This window comes from Stegostoma tigrinum, chromosome 12, assembly GCF_030684315.1.
Source record: "Stegostoma tigrinum isolate sSteTig4 chromosome 12, sSteTig4.hap1, whole genome shotgun sequence".
Taxonomy (NCBI): domain Eukaryota; kingdom Metazoa; phylum Chordata; class Chondrichthyes; order Orectolobiformes; family Stegostomatidae; genus Stegostoma; species Stegostoma tigrinum.
This window is the reverse complement of record NC_081365.1, coordinates 57076679-57096842: the sequence shown is the minus strand read 5'-3', so window position 1 is coordinate 57096842 and position 20164 is coordinate 57076679. Positions and strand designations below refer to the sequence as shown.

The following is a 20164-nucleotide window of genomic DNA, read 5'->3' as shown; positions in this document are numbered from 1 at the left end:
AAACTTTTATTGAGGAGGGGCAATGGAACATGTTCAGGGAGTTGTAGACCAGTCACCTTAACACTGGTGGTGCAAAAAATTATGGGATCCTTATTAAAGGAGAAAATTTTTGAAAAATGTCGAACTGGGGTGGCACGGTGGCTCAGTGATTAGCACTGCAGCCTCACAGCACCAGGGGCCGAGTTCAATTCCATCCTCATGCGACTGTCTGTGTGGAGTTTACACATTCTCCCCGTGTCTGTGTGTATTTCCTCTGGGTGCTCCGGTTTCCTCCAACAGTCCAAAGATGTGTAGGTTAGGTGGATTCGTTCTGCTAAATTGCCCGTGGTGTTCAGGAATATTTAGATTTGGTGGGTTATTGTGGGATAGGTCTGGGTGGGATGCTGTGAGGGCCGGAATGGACTAGTTGGGACAAAGGGCCAGTTTCCACACTGTCGGGATTCTCAGAATTTCCCCACAACCTGAGGGGGAAAAAAACAGGAAGATAATATTTAGTCAACATGAATTCAAACATCAGAGTTTTTCTTGCCCAAACTCACTGATACTTTGAAGAGGTCACGGAAAGTTGTAGACAAAGATAATGTTGCTGATGTAATTTCTCCAGTTTTTCAGAAGGTACTGAATAATGTGTAATGTAATAGTATAATATTAAAGTTCAGAGCATGTAGAGTGAGAGAACAAGAAACAGACTGGATAGCTTGCTGCGTACAAGGCAGAAAACTTGTAATGGTAAAGAGTAGCTATTCAGAAACTAAGAAGTTGGAAAGTCAGGTCCCACAAGATCATGCGTGGACAACTGTTTTTCACAACTTATATTAACAATCTTTGAAACAAAAAGACTATTTTCAAATTTGAGATGGAACAGGATTGGAGGTGATATTCAATGTTGAGGCAAACTGCAAGAAACTAATGAAAGAACTTAATAAATGTAGAATGAACATGCAATTGACAAATAAGTTTCAGTCTGGCTGTGTGAGATATTTCAGAAGAATGTGGGGAGATCTCATAGAATGGTAAGATTATGAAGGGAATCGATAAGGTGGAGGCAGGGCAAGTGTTTTTGCTAGAAGGTGAAACTAGGACTAGAAGGCATTGCCTTAAAAAAAAAGGGGATGCAGATGGAGGACTGAGGTCAGGAGGAACTTCTTCACCTAAAGGGTTGTGAATCTGTGGAATTCAATGCCCAGTGAAGTGGTTGAAGCTACCTCGCTGAATGTTTTTAAGGCAAAGCTAGAAATTTTTTTGAACAGTAAACAAATTAAAGGTTATGGTGAGTGGGCAGGTAAGTGGAACTGAGTCTCAAAGATCAGCCATAATCTTATTAAATGGCAGGGCAGGCTTGAAGGGCCAGATGACCCACTCCAGCTGCTAGTTCTTATGTTCTTATTACATTTTGTTAAGTATGATAAAGCATTCATGGACAGCATTTGAAACATGAATCCAAGTGGAGTAGAAGTGTAAAGGCAGCACAAATGCACAACTCATTAAAAGTAATTTGATGAGGTCAAAAAAATTAAAGCCTCGACCTTGTACTTAATTCCAGAAGCCAATTTACGCAAACATGCCTGAACGCATTTGAATCACTTAGTACAATTCTGCCCAGCCATCATTTTGTGGAAAAATCCTCCCGCTCCACCAGCTAGTCTACCTTCACCAAACAACGTGCCACTTGTACATGAAAACTGAGTTTCTGCTCCAATTCCTGCAAAGCCACCATAGCTTCGAGGAAATTCCAGGATGTTCCTTGCACTATATGAATGGCAGAATATTGATAAGTTGTTATTATGCATCCATAAATTCCAGATGTGTTGATTATTTTGCATAGAAAATGGAAGTGGAATTGACTAAATATTAACAGTGTACGAGTTTTTGCAATTATGAAGAATTCTGTTCTTCTGCCTCTCAATTCACACTCCATGGGAAAGTTCAACCCAGTTAATAGAAAAGTTAATTTGGCCATCATCAGTTGGTGAGAAGCTCCATTTCATTTAAAAGAAAATGGTGAAGCCTGTTCTTTGACAGCTCATTTGTTGTTTTATTTCACTTCTTCATGCTACTCTACTTAAATATCTTAATCAAAAAGGAAGCGTTTAATCAAATCTCTTTATTCACACCAGCCAATATTGTGGAAATTTCAATTTATTCCTGGTTGTAAGTCTTGGACAAATCCCCTTTCCTGTATTTATGTCAGAATATGGTACAGCCCCAAAGCTCCACTAGCCACTATAAGCATTTTTTTGCTTGTTTTAACATTGTCAAGTGTAACTACTTTCGACTGATATAAACGAAATTAAGTGACTAATATGGGTAAAGGTTGTGTGAAGATGAATTCCCTAAATATTTAAATTTGTGACAGTCGGTAACTCATTCTTAATCATCTGTTGAAAATGTTGCAGAGTTCATAATTGGGCATACAGCTGTGTTCATGAAAAGGCTATGCTAATGAAGCTTGCTAATGTGTGTGAAAATAAATGGTTTCACAGGGCCAGTGAGAGGGAGGCTGCGCTGGAAGCAGCTCTCAGACTGCTGCAGCAGTTCTATCTGGATTTGGACAAATTCCGGGCCTGGCTTACAGAAGCGGAGACTACTGCCAATGTCTTGCAGGATGCCACCTATAAAGAGAGACTATTGGAAGACACCCAGCTGGTTCGAGAGCTGACTAAACAATGGCAGGTACATGTGGTGGTGTGTTTCTAATATGTTAGCAGTTCCATCACAATAGCTTTGCTCTTGTACATACGATAGGCATTACCTCAACGTAGATTGGCAAAATGAGGATTGGTTGCCTAGAGACCCTATTATTTCACTGGATCTTTGCTTAATAGCAGGAGTTAAACTCATGGTAAATTCATTGAGTTTGTGGTGAATTGTTTGTAAAATAAACCCAAGGAGGCAATTATCTGAGCTGAATACTGCCTTCAGCATCTGTTGAGCTCTCTCTGTTTTCAGATGATTTAAAGAAGTTTATAAAATATGTTTTTCACAGAAGGAATTTACAAAATCGATCGTCTTCCCATCATTCTGAAGATAGTAATATCTAGTTGAGTGAAATGATGTGTCATTTGCTGCGTAACGTGCAGTTCTCTGGCCATGAAGTGGACACAGTCCACTTATCAGGAGATCTAGTGCATCTTTGGAATTGACATTGATAGTATTACTTGTTTGAATAGACTTATTGCTTGTTCAAAACTGTGCCCCATTCGTTCACTGTTGGCTATGGGCCGAAGCATGCTGCTATTTTGATTAGATAAGGTCATTAAAAATGCCAAAAAACATGCTAATTTGCCTCAGTTCTGAGGGTTACTCAACCCAAAATGTTAACTCTGATTTCTTTCCACAGACGTTGACAGACATACTGAGCTTTTTCAGCAATTTCTGGTTTTATTTCTGGTTTACAGAGTATGCAGTTCTTCTTAGTTTTAATGCTAATTTGCCTGTAGCTGTTTTGAAAATTCGTTTGAGTTAAAGCAGGAATAAGTTCATGACAAAAGCAGAATAACCTTGGGTTCCAATACAAAGTAATACAGCCTATTCTAATACATAGTTTAGGCAAGAGCATATTATACTGAATTATTAAAAGTTTTTTTAGCTGGCAAACATGGTAGTCTATTCCTAATTTGCTCATCTGTTAGCAAGACTAACATCGATTAATTGTCATCAACTAGCTCATCAATTAATAGCAATCTGTATATTGCAAAAGATAGACCAAGTTAGGCCAAGGACCAGTGACCACACCACCTTGCACCAGGAAAGTTCAAAAGATTTGAGATAGTTTAATAGGCATTGAATACGTTATATCAAACTCAAGTTTTAAAAAGCCGTTGGATTACAAGGCAAGGAACTCGAGAAAAGGATAAGGATCACATAGGCTTCAAATAAGAATGAATTACTTCTATCATGTGTTTATTCTGTTCTTAAGAGAGATCTGTATTCCAATATACCACTGTTAATCCCAGATTTAGTCTTCATGTGAATGTTTTCAGCATTCAAAGGGAAGGAAGAGTTTTCAAAATGCATTGGAGAATAGGCAAGTGTGGGGCTGGATGAACACAGCCAGCCGAGCAGCATCTTAGGACCACAAAAGCTGCCATTTCGAGCCTAGACCCTTCATCAGAAAAAATTGTCCACAATACGAAGATGCAGCCCACACTTGTGCGTTATGTTAATAAACAGCCCAGACCTGTATACTATGTTGAGAAACAGCCCAGACTTGTGTACTATTTCAGTTTATTCACAGAAGGGCCAGCATAAAAAATATCAAGCTCAAAGGACACTTTGTAAGTATCACAGAAGTTGTAACATAAGTCGAAAGAAAGCATGCCCAGAGTGAGAAGTGTAATTTTTTAAATGCCAGAAGGTCAACCTTTTTCCACATAAGTGTTTAAATAGTGAGCAGACAAACAAAGTTGATTGCTATGAAGCTGTCCAGCAGTGACTTGGATAAATCAAGCATGGGTACGACAGAGCATGAGAGGGAGATTCAAATCATCACTTTAGAGCAGGTTGGCAATGTCAACTATAAAGGAGAAAAATGATTTATAACTGTTGCAATAAAGACAGCAGAATCAAGTGAATACTCCAAATATCAATCACAACCTTGAAGATAAAGTTGAGACTGTGTGACCAAATGATGCTCACCCCAAGAGGACAATTTTTGTCTGAGAATCCAACACCATTGCAAATCTGATCGTCTGAAATTTTAGATGTTGGACTTGAAACTGAAGCTACTCGTGTGAACGGAAGCAAGTCAGAAGTTTGGATTGGTAACCTTAAATGCAAGAGAAGAGATTTACAGTGTTTCGCAGGCGATGTCAACTGGTGAACAAACAAGACAGAGAGGGTCTGATTGCAGGAACACAAAGGAATCCTGTTGATGAGGTCACAAAAGCGAAAGATCTGCATTGTCAGACAAACTTTGTCAGTTAATGTGCTTAAAGGAAACTAGTGTCTGAGGCAACGGTGAAAATCAGCAGAGGCAGCTGAACCATAGAGTATGTGGTGCAACATAGTGGCTCAGTGGCTAGCCCTATTGCCTTGCAGCTCCAGGGACCCAGGTTCGATTCTACCCTTGGACAACTATCTGTACGGAGTTTGCACATTCTCCCCGTGTCTGCTTGGGTTTCCTCTGGATGCTTCAGTTTCCTCCCCCAGTCCAAAGATGCACAGGCTAGGTGGATTGGCCAAGCTAAATTGCCCGTAGTGTCCAGGATGTGCAGACTAGGTGGATGAGCCATGGGAAATGCAGCATTACAGGACTAGGATGTGGGGTGTGGTGACACAGGTCTGGGTGGGAGGGTCGGTATAGACTTGATGGGCCGAACAGCCTGTTTCTACACTGTAGGGATTCTAATTAATAAATATCATTCCAACCAGCAGATTGTGGAGAAAAAGATGACAACCACAGGTGTACCATCACATGGCACAAACATTTTAAAGACCTTTTCCACCATGTGTACAAATTAATGGACAAAATTGTTACTAGCTGGAATAAGAAACATTTGCCCATGCAAATGGTCACTTAAAATGCATGCATTATTATGTATTTTTTTTCCTTCCACCCCCATCCCAGAGGCTGACTGAGACTCATAAGTGGCCATTTCAGTTCAAGCAGAGTGGGCAAAGGAATCATCACTTAGGACAACTGCCTCGGAAACCATATCTGGTTTGTTTTTGGCCTTCAGTGGTGTTCTTCATGTTCAGAGACTGATCAGATACCCTAGAATCAGACTTTGGGGGAGCCCACAGAAAACCTCTATTTATTTTCTTATTCATGTTGAATACCATCCCTCCGTTATTCTCTGCCTCACCCTGTCCATCCCCTCCTTCATCGTTCATTTTCACCCCTGCCCCACCAGCACCAACAACTAATTCCCCAAGACACCTATTCCATAGGCAATCACCTCAATCCTGTAGATTCATTGATCAATCCTGAAGGTAGGCTCAGTGTTATTACTGGCAGTGACCATTTGCTTCAGATAGCGTCACCAGTACTGGAAATCTGCTAGCCGTTGGCCTTTTAAATGGTGGGTAAGCTTCGGAGAATTCAGGAGATGAGGTACTTGACACAGAATTCCTGGCCTCTGACCTGTTCTTGTAGTCAGGGAGTTATATGACTGGTCAAGTTCAGTTCCTGGTCAATAGTAGCTTCCAGGATGTTGATAGTCGCGATTTCAGCATGGTAATGTCATTGATTGTGAAGGTGTGTTGGTTAGATTCTGTCATATCAGAGATAGGTATTTATGTAGTGTACATATTACTTCCTGCTCATCAGCCCAAGCTTGAATGTTGTTCAGGTTTTACTCCTTGTATTTCCTCCTCGCTGAGGTCTTGATCAACACCACCCAGGTAAGTGCCTGATCACCTGATAATTGTGTGGTTGTTAACTTGTTCGCTAAGCTGGTAAGTTTGTTTGTAGCCGTTTTGTCACCACACTAGGTAACATCATCAGTGCGCCTCCCGTGAGGTGTGGGTGTTCTCTCCTGCTTGTTATTTAGGTGTCTCAGTTTGCTGGGGTGGGTGGCATCGCTTCCAGATTTGCTTCTTAGTGATTTGTATGTGGAGTCCAGCTCTACATGCAAAGGCTGCAACGGACAGCCCTTCCCACCATCCAGCCAAAACTATGGATCCGCTGTGTGGATGATACCTTTTTCATTATCAAATGCTCCAAACTGGAGGAAACCCCTCTACACATCGACAACATCCTCACCAGCACAAAATTCCCCAGAGAAAAGGAGAACAACAACAACAACAGACATCTCTTCCTGGACGTAATGGTCGAATGTAAGGCTAACAGTGAGCTCCAGAACAGCACACGCAGGAAGGCAACCCATACACTTCAGGTACTCAACAACAATAGCAATCATCCCACTACCCCCCAACAGACCTGCATCAAAATACTGTTCAAGCAAGCCGCAACACATTGCAGCACCTCGGAGTTGTGCAAAGCCAAGAAAGAATACCCATACAGCGTCTTCAGAAACAATGGTTACCCGAAAAGCGTAGTCTGCTGATATCTACACAGCAGACCACAACAGGAAGATACAACACGTCCAGAGACACTAGTCACCCAACCATACATTATAAGGATATATCTGAAATGCCCCCTAGGAATCGTGATAGCCCACAAACTGACAGCTACACTTCACAGCTCCTGATGACAATAAAGGATCGGACAACCAAACCTAACAGAACCAATGTTATTTACAAGATACCATGCAAAGACTGCCAAAAACATTACATAGAGCAAACCAGGAGGAACTTGCCATCAGGATTCACAAACACCAACTAGCTACCTAGAGACATGACCAACGAGCACTCATTTCAATACACATGGACAAAGAGGGACATCAGTTCGATTGGAACAAAGTGACCATCCTAGGACAAGCCAACCAAAGACATGCACGAGAATTCCTGGAGGGTTGGCACTCAAACCGGAACTCCATTATCAAACATGTAGAGCTGGACCCCATATACCAACCACTAAGAAACAAATCCGGAAGTGATGCCACCTACCCCAGCAAACCGTGACACATAAATAACAAGCAGGAGAGAACACTGACCCTTCACCAGATGCGCACTGATGATGTTACTTAGTATGGTCTTGAAATGTCAGCAAACAAACTTATCAGTTGGCAAACAAGTCAACGACCTGAGCTACAAATCTTCACAAAAACCTTGAACCTAATAATTGTGCCTGGCCTGTCAGAAGGAAAGAACTTGCTGCTGCCACTGACCCTCTGACTTGTTTGCAGCACATTCTATCACAATCGCTCAACTCTGCTCTACATAATTCCACTATTATTGAACTTCCAGCTTGATGTTGCCCAAGTGCATTTCAGTAACCTCCTCCGGCTCTTTAACTCTTGTGCTCAATTTCTTTGACTATGATTCTCTTAAACAGAACATCCACACTCCCAGCTGCCCCACAATTGAATTTATGGTCTCTTCTTAAAATCTTCTGCTTTGACAAAGGTCATCTCCAGTTCACGCGTCTGTGACTTATCAGTTGTTTTTTGATGATGCTCCTGTGAAGGGCTTTCAACATATTTCTGCCTTAATGGCATCACAAACAGACATTCTCAATGTCATTTTTATTGCTTAAGGACAGGTATTTCTTTTGTAGTCGTAACACCTAATGAATTAATAATTATTTAAAAGCACGTCTGTTGTACCAGATCCATTAAAGGGAGAAATTTTTGAAATTCCTCTGCAACAACGTAGCATTTCTCTGACAAATGCCATTCTTAGAAAATTTGGTCACGGGCAACTTTTTACTCAGCATCAGTGGTTCTGCACTCGGGTAATTGAGATTGTGGTGACAGCTCCAAATTCATGATAACCAGTGCAGTGTGTGAAAGCCTATGCATTCTGGCACAGTGTAACTAGTGGGCATCCTGTGGAATGCCTTGAGGCAATCTAGCATTTGAAATAAGACTTGAGGGAGAGAGAACAAATATCCAAGGTGACCTTACTCTAGTTTTATATATAGCATCAGTAACCAATTGTGGAATAGTCCACAGTTTCTGAACTATTATTTTTCAATGCAAAAGGTGGAAATTCATGTTTCAATAACATAACTGGAAAATGAAAAGAAAGTCTGTCAGAGAGAAAAGGCACCATTTAGAAAGTATAATCAGAATGATTACCTTCTAAATCCTCTGTTATTTAAGTAAATTTAAGGAGTTCCTTGGGTTCCAGTCAATCTTAGTGGGATTGTTTCTGCCTATTCCTGCTGCATAGAACTCATCTCTTCCTGCCACGAGATGACTGTTTTTCTCCCCTTATCCAGGCCCTTCCCACTTTTAATTTCAGTCCATTCGGCTTTATGTACATTTTCTTTCCATCTTGATGACTGATGCAGAGGCGATGGACTAATATTTATATGAGATTTTGTCTCATTACATCTATTTATTTTTCTAATAAACAGTAAAATAAGAGCACCATGCAATCTGAAAATCAAGCCAAACTAAATGTGGTGCGGTTTTCACACATCTCCTCAGAAGGCATAATTCAAGAAAGAAGATGCATCTACCCGTGCAGACCTGATTACGTTTTCTCAACCAAGTTCGTTACTCAACCTGGGAATATGGGGTATCATTAAATTATTCATTTCCATGATTTCTGTACATAATTGTGGTATCGATTACCACTACTGCGCAACCTGGTATGTCTGCTGCCTCTATCAGTCAGATGTTCACATGGCTGTTTGAGGTGGTTAGCTGCCATCAATCCTCCTTTACCTATATTTGTCAAGGGCCTGTGTAATGATCAGTGGTAGAGGATGCACCACCAAAAGAGTCTTTACTGTAGAGGGCATTGTCCTTATTTAACAAGATAGTCAATTGTATAACAGTGATAAATACACCTATGGAACTGTTCAAGCAAAATTACTATAGCTGTTGGGAACTGTACAAATACAACTGGTTCTGATGAAAGCTCGTGTGGAAATTTGCATCTCCATTTGTAGATTGAGTGACACCACCAGATTGCATAGAACGGAATGTGACATTCATGTTAACTCCTTCAGAAACATTACTTTCTAAATGATTATGTCAACACTCGCCTATTTTTATTCACTGATTTTAATGTCAGGTTTTCAAACAGTTTCCCGTGTTTGACAAGTTTGTTAGAGCCTATCTGCTGAGCCTTTTTCCAGGTTCAATATCCCCCACAATGTGAAGGAGCCAAACAGAGTGCAGTAGCCGAGAAGCCTTATCCATCGATCTCAGAAAACTGGAATGGGTTCAGATTTACATCACTGCATCACTGGTACTAAACCTTAAAATGTTAATGTAGTCTAGTACTTCGATCTTTCTTGATGTTTTTAAGTTTTTGCACCCGGTATTAAATAGCTACTGCTAAGCCTACTCAATTTTTGTGCATTTCTCTCTATTCAGTGCACATTTAGGAAAATTACCCTATTTACCTTTGGAGCCAGCTGCAGTCTATTTTGTTACCTATGGTGCTAATACCTGCATAAATCTTCACATCATTTGCAAAATTGAAAACCACCTACAATCTTCATCATTAATTAAAATTGTGAAGAGGAAAGGCCGTGACTCTGATCCTTGTCAGACTCCACAAAAACCCGTTCCCATTTTAGAACCATTAACAATCTTGTTAAATGTGGAAAATTGTTTGATGAACAAGACACCAAAATCAGTCATGCAAAAACAAAATATTTATGTTCATCTGATACTGTGTGATCATGGAAGCAAATAATTCTCGATTCAGCAGCTAATCTGGTTGAAGAAACATAAGCAAATTTACAAGAGTGATAAGCGTCATATAGATCACGACCAAGTAGCCAGGAACCAATTCCAAATCTTATTAGAACATAGAACATAGAACATTACAGCACAGTATAGGCCCTTTGGCCCTCGATGTTGTGCCGACCTGTCATACCGATCTCAAGCCCATCTAACCTACACTATTCCATGTACGTCCATATGCTTATCCAATGACGACTTCAATGTACCTAAAGTTGGCGAATCTACTACCGTCGCAGGCAAAGCGTTCCATTCCCTTACTACTCTCTGAGTAAAGAAACTACCTCTGACATCTGTCCTATATCTTTCACCCCTCAATTTAAAGCTATTAAAGTTATTATGACAATCAACTATTGATTCAACAAAATATATCTGGATGGTTGGTGGTATTCGGGTCTTTCTGCTGTAGTTGCAGTAAGAAGTCCAACATGGTTCTGAAAACAAAAAGAAACATTAGGTACAATGTAGCCCGTGCCAATAGGAAGTGGCTTGGAGAGATCTTACATATAAGCAAACCCATATTTTAGGTGTGTGGATACATCTGATGGAGCCCTGCAATACAGCTGAACAAAAGTCTTGTGAATCATTTAAAAGCGAAATGCTACAGATACTGGAAATCTAAAATTAAAACAGAAAGTGCTGGAGAAACACAGCATGTTTTACAGCATCTGCATGAAGGGGAAAACTGGGAACAGGACAACCAGAGAAGGAAGGGAACAACTGACAACCTGGTGCTTTCTGTAAAGAATTATTAACTCACCAAGTAAACCTACGTCTCATCTGTTATGGTCTTCCCACATCCTGATCATATTTTGTGGCTTTGGGATCTTCTCCCAGTGCCAGATTGTCCTTTTAATTTCTTCCAGTCTTTTTCAGATTTTGTGAAGTTATAAGAAAATGTTAAAAAGTGAGGTGAAAAGTTCAAACATCTCTGTATTAATTTTGTTTGCTGCTGAATGCTGGTTATAATTTGGAAGATCTGTGAAGGACGTTAGACAACAGTTCTGTCAAACTCATGATCGTTTTGTGCCATGGCAGTGTTTTAGAGGAAGCAAGACAGGACAATGCTTGGTATTTAGACCGTTTCCTGATTTATCCTCCAAGGATTAATTCTTAGAGACTCCTGTTTGTCATCTGTATGCAGCCCTTTGTGATATCATTCAAAAGTATGAGTTAGTTTTACATGTACCCCAACACCAAACTAGCCTCACCAGCATCCCCTCTCTCTACTCCTCCACTGTTGCTAAATTATCAGACTGCTTCTTTCATCCAGTACCGAGTGAGGAAGAAGTTTCCCCAACTGCATCCCCTGTTTACTGACTCAATCTCACTTCCTGGTAATTATCTGAGATTAAACGAATCTGTTCGCAACCTCTGTGTTATATTTGATGCAGAGATGAGCTTCCGATTGCACATTCACACCATTACTCAGACTATCGACTTTCATCTCTGTATATATTGCCCAATTTCACCTTGTCACTGATCATCTGCAACCAAAACCCTCATTGATGCCTTTAGACTTCTAGATTCAACCATCTTGTTACATTTCTGACTTACAATGACATATCTGCATTGGCTCCCACTTTAAGCAGTGTCTTGTTTTTAAATTTCTCATTCTTATTTTCAAATGCCTCTGTCCTCTCTCCCCTCCGTTATTCTGAAGTTTGTGCAAGATTCACTCAGTCACCAATCATTTGTAGAATATTGCCAAAGAGCCATACGTAGGTGTCATCACTTTCAATACAGCACAGCATGCTGCGTGAATAGAGAGGTGTGAATGGTCCATGTGTTTATTTAATTCAAATTGGCTTGTTTGTGTGCAATCATTGACCCAGAACATGGTTGTGATACTTAGATGGGGACTAGGCCTCTATCTTTGAGACCACTTAAAGAAACACGTAAAATGGAGTAACTGTCGCTTCTTTTAATTTGGTGAAGACGAGTCAGACAAGAGTAACTGCAAATGTTGGACCCTCTTCACCATTTTTGAAATTAGGGGATAGATCTGCAAAGAGTGTGACACATGGACAGTAAAAGTGAGTTGCTTAAATAATTGTCATTTGTTGCATTTCAGTTTTGGGGTTGGGTTAAGCAAATAAGAGCACATTAACAAAACAGGTAAAAGTTGTGAATAACCCCCTGCATGGCATCAGGAATTCACATTTTTGGCACCATTTCCTATCAATTAGCCATACCAAGCATTGCATTCCCATTCCATAATGAGACTAATTCATCTCATGAGATTGAATTATGTATTCATGTTATCATTTGTATGCTACTTAAGACAAATTACTCACTCATCTCTAGTATTATCTCCCACCAGTGAGACAGATGACAGTGCTCATTCCAGAATCTTCCTACCAGTCCTTAGTACATTTTCAGCAATGATTGTTAAATGCAGCACCCGATTGTCCACTCCTTTCACACCTCTCAGTCTGTCAAATATTCCTGATCTTCTAAGCATGGTGTATAATCCACATCTGAATGTTCAAACAGTCTACAGCACCTTGGAAATGGAGAGCATTAAATGAGTTGGTCTGAAGTTACCTGTGTCAGGGTGGATGATGTTGATGGTAACACTGCCACTGGCTGCTTCACATGATGTAGCATTAGCTATTAGCACTGAGAGAGAGTTTGAATTCCACTATGACACATACCATTTGCCTCTGATCCTCGACATGACCTTCACTGGCTCTGTGTGATGGTTATTTAGCATGTTTCTTTAAAACAGTAGAGACGTAGAGGTATACAGCACAAGAAACTTTGCTACAACTTGTCCATGCCGTCCAGATATCCTAAATAAATCTCATCCTATTCGTCAGTATTTGGCCCATATCCCTTTAAACCCTTCCTATTCATATACCCATCCAGATGCCTTTTCAATATTGTAATTGTACCAGCCTCTACCATTTCCCCTAATAGCTCATTCTATACATGCACCATCCTCTGTGTGAAAAAGTTGCCCCTCAGATCCCTTTCAAATCTTTCCCCTCTCACCTTAAAGCTTTGCCCTCTAGTTTTGGACTTCCCCAACCGAGGGAAAAGACCTTTTCTATTTACTCTATCCATGTCCCTCACAATTTAATGAACTTCTATAAGCCTCAGCCTCCAATGTTCCAGGAAAATTGCCCCAGTCTATTCAGCTACTCCCTACAGCCCAAGCCCTCCAACACTGGCAATGTCCTTGTAAATCTTTCCTAAACCTTTTCAAGTTTTACAACATCCTTCCTACAGCAGTGAGACCAGAATTGCACACAGTATTGCAATAGAGGCCAAACCAAAGTTCTGTATAGCCGCAACATGACTTCTCAGCTCCTATACTCAATACTCTGACCAATAACGGCAAACATACCAAATGCCTTCTTCACTATCCTGTCTATCTGTGACTCTTTCAAGGAGCTATGAATCTGCACTCCAAGGTCTCTTTGCTCAGTAACACTCCCCAGGACCTTACCATTAAGTGTATATGTCCTGTCCTGATTTTCCTTTCCAAAATGCAGCCCCTCACTTTTATTTAATTTAAACCCCATCTGCCACTCCTGAGCCCATTGACCCAACTGATCATTGTACTGTTGGGTAAACTTCTTCACTGTCCACTGCACCTGCAATTTTGGAGTCATCTGCAAACTTACTAACCGTATCTCTTACATTCACCTCCAAGTCATTTTAAAAAAGACAAAAAGCAGTGGACCCAGCACTGATCCTTAAGGAACCAAAGCTGTAAGGTTTAGTTCTCATCTCTTGTCTGCCTACATTCCCCTCTTCATCTGAAACTCCTCTGGCATCTTCTTATGTGAGATTGACGGTACAAAATATGTTCACTGTGTGACATTAAGGATCAGCAACCAGGCATTGACTAACATCATGTATTAGCTTATTTTGAGCATGAACACACATTAGAAGTTATGAAGCAGATATAGCAAACTAATTGACTAGTATGCACTGCTCACAGACCCACAGCAAAGTCACAATATAACAAACACCACATGGAATTCTCAAAGATGAATTCATTTCTAACACAAAAGAGCTTGGTACACAAAAACCCATGCTGCTTTTTAATATATATGTAAAAATTCTAATGTTTGTTGCTCTTGTTTAGTTTCCATCTTTCTCACTGAGGCTATGAGTCTCGTGCAGTGCTGTTACGTTCCACTGACATAAAAACAGATACTAAAGTCAGGCCTTTATCTCTCCCAGTTCTATTTTCTGTTACACCTGTTCCCTTACCAGTTATTTAGATTCTGTTGGGGACTAGGTCCTGTTACCAACTCACTACTCAGGTTTGTACCGTCTGCATACTACTTCATTTGTTAATTACCTGACACTAAAACTTAGGATTTTACGGAGGATGGGACATTATTGCAGGCAGACCTCACAACTAATGACAGAACCTCTTCTGCCCTACCTTCAGCATTGCTGCAAAGCCCTCGACATTCTGAGACGCTAAAATCCAATTCAACTTTGAATGATATTAGATAAAGAAAATCCACAAAACCTTTTGTTTGCCTCCCCACATAATTCAAGCCTTGAAGCCTTACTGAACAGCACACTTTAAAAATTGGGGCCAGTTGCCAGCAACCAAGCCTACAACTGGAGGCATCTCAGTGTGAAGTCCTGCCCCTTATTACACCACCAAATCAATTTCTAACAGAAGACTGTCCCAGGGCACTGATATAACTGAAACTGTTACCAACTCAGGCCAATCCAAAGCATATCAGTTGGGCACTTCCAATGTCCTTTGACTACCCTGCATTTGACAAGAGATAAAAAAGGAATCTAACCTCCAATATTGCTAAAAATGGAATCAAAATAAACATTTGGACTGATAGGTTATGGGAAAAGTAGCAAATATGCATCCTTATGTTTTGTCATAATGTTGGCACGAGCAGTGAAGCAAAGTTCATGTGATTATTTCTCAATCCAGCTGCCACATATCCATTAGTTTAAATGAATCCACTCAACTATGTAATCCGCTTCACTCTGCCAAATTACAAGAAATCGTTCAAGAAACAAACTTTTCTTTAAAACAAACCAAACATTGTATGCACATCTTCAGAGTGCCATCTATCATTCCACGCGTGATAGGTTCTGTGGTTCTCATTGATTAATTCTACTGCACTACCAGTTCAGAACTATGAACTGGACTCCAAAAACAAGCAATTCAATTAAGCATCTTTCAGCCAAAATTACAATCACATTGGCTGTGGTGAGCAGCCAATCGCTCCAAAATAGCGATCCATTCAGCATTCACCTTATTCTGTCAAAGCTTGCACAGAACCCCACAGGCACTGCTTGCTTTCAACTCAGTAAAGGATTCAGCTTTGATCTTGCTTAATAAAAAAACAGTTATGTTGCCTATTTAAAATTGTGCAAATATCAGAAGAACAAGTGCCATTTCAAACCATTACATCTACATATAGCATTCCAATTTTAAAAAAAAACTAGGCTAACAATGGCAGCATTATTTGATGAAGCATTTAAGTCGAAACTGAGCCCATTCCAGTGGTGTAAAATGAGTACAAAGAGCTTTAGTTTCGTGAAGAAGGGTCCAGACCTGAAACGTCAGCTTTCCTGCTCCTCTGATGCTGCCTGGCCTGCTGCGTTCATCCAGCTCTACACCTTGTTATCTCTTAATTTTGTGAAACACCTATCTTACACCTATCGTGGACTGGATTGGCTTTTACCAGCTTTGGTAAACACTTAAAGCATCAAGCCTCAATTTTTCGTTTTGAGATGTGAGCATTGTTGGCAAGGCCAATATTAATTTCCATCCCTAATTTCCCTTCAGAAGGTGCTGGTGAGCCTGTACAAGATAATGAGGACCAACCACCTGATTTTGGATGTCTCAACAAAAATGAGTTTCATTGAGCAGAGTTGTTGACCAACAGCTACAACTTAGCTGATGGCCACCAGGGGGCAACCCTGGAATTTTGAAGAGTTATTTTTGAAAATTTTTTTTAAAATGTTTTCTATCACCCCGTATAACTAGCTGGTTCACCTCCAGATTTCACACCATTACGAATGATCCTAAGCAGCTCCATGCAGGCAGCATTATCAATCATGTGTGCAATGGATTCAGATTGAACTGGAGAAGGTTTAAATTACCCCAGGTGTTACCAAAGGGTTAGCTGGAATGTTTTGTGGCAAAGGGAGAAGCCACTTGTAAAATCTTGACAGGTACTGGCAGTTGACCTGTATCATTTAGATGAGACCTGAGCACCAATTTTGAACCAATTGCAGGCATCAAGTGACGATTCACATTCCAACCATATTTCCTGACCCAAAAAATCTGCACAAACCTGCTGAGTTTAGCTTACTTGATAACCTATTTAAATATCAATTTCAAATTCAATTTTTTTCTAATAACTGTTACGTAAAATACAGACCTAGTCATAGAAAAATGTAGAATGCAAACATATGTGATTAGTGTTCCTTTTCCACTTTCTTGAAGAGGGCTTTGTCTTGAAGAGATACCTCTGTACAGATGTTGGCAGTTCAGCCATGTTGGCCTTACTTGTGCAGGCTATGGAAGAATCACAATTGAACTTGATGCTGCACTGATCATACATCCCTACAACCAAACTTTCCCAAAGGCATGTTAACCAGAAGTGAGCTCTTTTGCACAATACAAATATTGATCCACACAATACATATACTGAAGCAGCTGTTGGAGTTGGTTATGTCCTTTTAAGTAATAATGTGTCTTAAAAAGATCTTCAGAAATCTTTGTTTTTGTCAGCTAGTTTAAAAGTTTCCAAGGCTGTGGTGTTATCTTTTTGCAAGAGGGCAAGAAAGAAGTGGTCCCAAAAAGACAAAATAATATTTCATGTAATATTTTTTTTTAAACCTACTTGTAGGTGGATCACTTTGAGTGTGGTACTAATGATTAAGGGGATGGTTCTCATTAGGAAGTGCATGTGATGGTAGGATTGCAATGCATCACTGCATTCTCCTGTGATGAGGATATTTTTCCTCCAAAATTAGTCAGTGAGGCTTATGACCCATGTGATAAATTTAATCAGTCCAGCATTAAGGGCAGTCCAGACATTCACAATCTTTGAACTCTGTGTTTTGTTTCTTTAATTGTGGCTCTGCATTCTTCTGAGAGCAATTCAAGTAATAATCATCCCCAAAGGTGCAGTTATTGGTATTTTTACCAAAGGTACTTGCAAACCATTTTACAGTATGGAATAGTCAATGTGATTGGATATAATGCAGGTTAAATTTATGCTGTAGAACATCCCTGCATTACTTGTATGTTACATGCTGTGATGGAACTCGCAAGTGTCTAAATTGCTTTTCATCTCGGCATTTCTAATAGTTCATCTTTGAAGTATTTTCGTCTGAATAGCCTGCTCATGCTGTGCCAGTTCTATGTGGAAGCCAGGAAGCTGACAGCCCCACCAAAGACAAATTTACCTGCTTTAGAAAGGCCTGAGAACAACTACACATATCAATAAATAAATAAATAAATACACTTCTTTGCGACCAGGCCTGGGAAATGTAACACATTTGCAATGGTGTTGTCATCATCTGTGCATGATCCATATATTGGAATTCAGCCATATCAGCCCAATAAAAGAAAGAAATGGCACTTAAATATGTATGGCTTGAGGATGTCCCAAAGTATCTGCAGTCAAGAAAGTACTTTTGGAGTGTTATCCCTGTTACCGTGCAAGGAAATTGTAACCAATTAGTACACAGCAGGTTTCCTCAAGCAACGACATTATAATTGCCATCTTATTTGCTCTCAAGGTTGCCAGAGAGAGAATGGATTCAGTGGCAGGAACTAGAGTTTGGAGTAGGTCATGGGCTAAGCAGCAGGACATAGCTTTAGAGCACATTTGGTCATGGGAGCTAGTAGAAAGGAGGTGAGTGGCAGCTGTTCAGTGGGTCTTGACCTCATAATTATTAAGTCTGTGAACCCCCGAGGTTTATCATTGGATGTGAAGGTAAAGGAGAAAGGCCAAGAAGGTTAGAAGAAGTTGATTTACAGTTGAAAAGAGGAGACTTGGTTACCTCAAATTCCAGGTCAGACCAGTGCAGGGCCGAAAGGTAATTGACATGATGATTCCAGATCTGCTTTGAATGATTAAACCAGTTGTTTGTCATGTTCTTTGAAGCCTGCTTCCCTGGGGTGTAAAGAAGCAACAACGAAGACAATATCCCTGCAACAGTGAGAGTGAGAGAGAGTTCTGATGTTTTTTTTCCAGACTGGAGCATCAAATGCATGGGTTCGGGTGTGGTTGAGCAAATCAACAGTTGTAGAATTGTAGTGAGTGGAATGTCAAAGACCTTCAAATTTTGGGATTTTCAGTGTTGTACTACAACATTTGAATCATCTTTTTCTTTCCGAGGAAGATACAAAAGCCGTTTGATTTGGTACTTGGAAGCAGAATATGGATGCAGAATGATACAATGAAGTGGACAATGTTGGTCTTACCTGTGATGGATACCGTAGGACTGGAAAATCCACCTGAGATGGCAAAGTCAAGGTGGGGTTAGCTGTGAATATGGATTTGTAAGTTCAGGTTGAGCAAAGACAAGAAGGCAGTGAATTCAGAACAGCAAGATGAGCTGAGTTAAATGTTGAAATCACTGATAATGGTGGCCATTTTATGCTGAGGCTAAGATAGCAAAGCAGCGAAGAAATTTTGGTGAGAAATCTTTCACATACTTTGAGAATATAATTATTTTGCCTGAGAGCCAAGAGGGATAGGGTCAGATGCTCAAAAGAATAACAAATGTTGAAGGAGTAAGGGAGTGAGTCAAGATGTGATCTGGTGATTAGCAACACAAGCAAAAAGCTTTTCTTCCTCAATGTTGAGCATATTCTTTAGAGATAATGTAAAAACTGGGTCTGTAATCTTTCTGTATTTTTGAGTGTGTACTAAAACGGGGGAAAGGACTGTTTTTAAAAAAAAAAACAAGAATTATGGAAGGAATGGCTTCAAATTTACAAAATTTAATTACTGAAACTCCTTGTGAGTAGTGTCTACTCTACTCTACTCTACTTGTACACTGGCTGTGACCAACCAGCTTAGAGCCAGTCTCCTGAACTGAGGAGATTCTAAATCTCCTGGTTTCATTGATCAGCCAGGACCTTCCTGATTGATCCAGGTTAACAACCCCAATCAGTGATCTTGTAGTCAGTAAGATCCAGCTGGTTCCAAACATTATACTTCCCGAAAGGACATTAGTAAACCAGATGGTTCACGAACCATCAGCAATGGATTCATGGTCATCATTAGAAGTTTAATTCCAGATTTTTACCAGTATCAAATTCCACTGTCTGCCCGTGGCAGGATTTGAATTCAGATTCCCAGAAGATTACTTAGATTTCTGGATTAAAAGTCCAGTGATAATACCACTAAGGTATCACCTCCCCACTGCTGCTGGCAGATAAGCTGGCACCAGCGGATGTGTGAAGTGAGATTTGGCCAGCAACAGTTAGCTGATTGGTTTATGGCATTGTGACCATCTGCGGCTAATAAGGGCTATCTACCCCCGCCAATAACTGTGTGATTGACTCCTGGGTAGTTGAACAGTTTAAGGTTGTGAATCATATTGCCAGAAACTTTCAGACATCTGGAAGGGAAGATGATGTGTGTCTTCCTGAAGTACAAAAAAAAACTGAACCCTGAAGAAAGTTAGTTATTTTCTCCCACCTATTGCTAAAGGCTGTTTGTTTCAGACAATAAGTCAGAGAATTTAAATTTGTGAGCTCTGCCTCCTGAGAGGAAGTGAAAAGTATCTGGAGAAGAGATACTGAAGAACAGCAACTCCTGATAAGAAATAGGATCATCTCAATGAAACCTGTGGTGGTTCTTTCCACCCACAACAATAATAATTTTGCCTGTCTATGTCTACCTGTAAATGTGTGTAGGAGGGATTTT

The 20164-nt window shown here is 40.2% G+C and overlaps 1 protein-coding gene across 11 annotated transcripts in view; it reads left to right on the top strand.

Moving 5' to 3' along the window:
• The window catches only part of dmd (dystrophin), a 1835475-nt gene that overhangs the window by 1518047 nt on the left and 297264 nt on the right, over positions 1–20164 (top strand). For all 11 annotated transcript variants that reach the window (XM_059650343.1, XM_048540566.2, XM_048540567.2 and 8 more), the window contains one exon: positions 2484–2673. In XM_059650343.1, coding sequence (XP_059506326.1) covers positions 2484–2673 — 190 coding nt within the window. The remainder of the gene's footprint in view (positions 1–2483; positions 2674–20164) is intronic.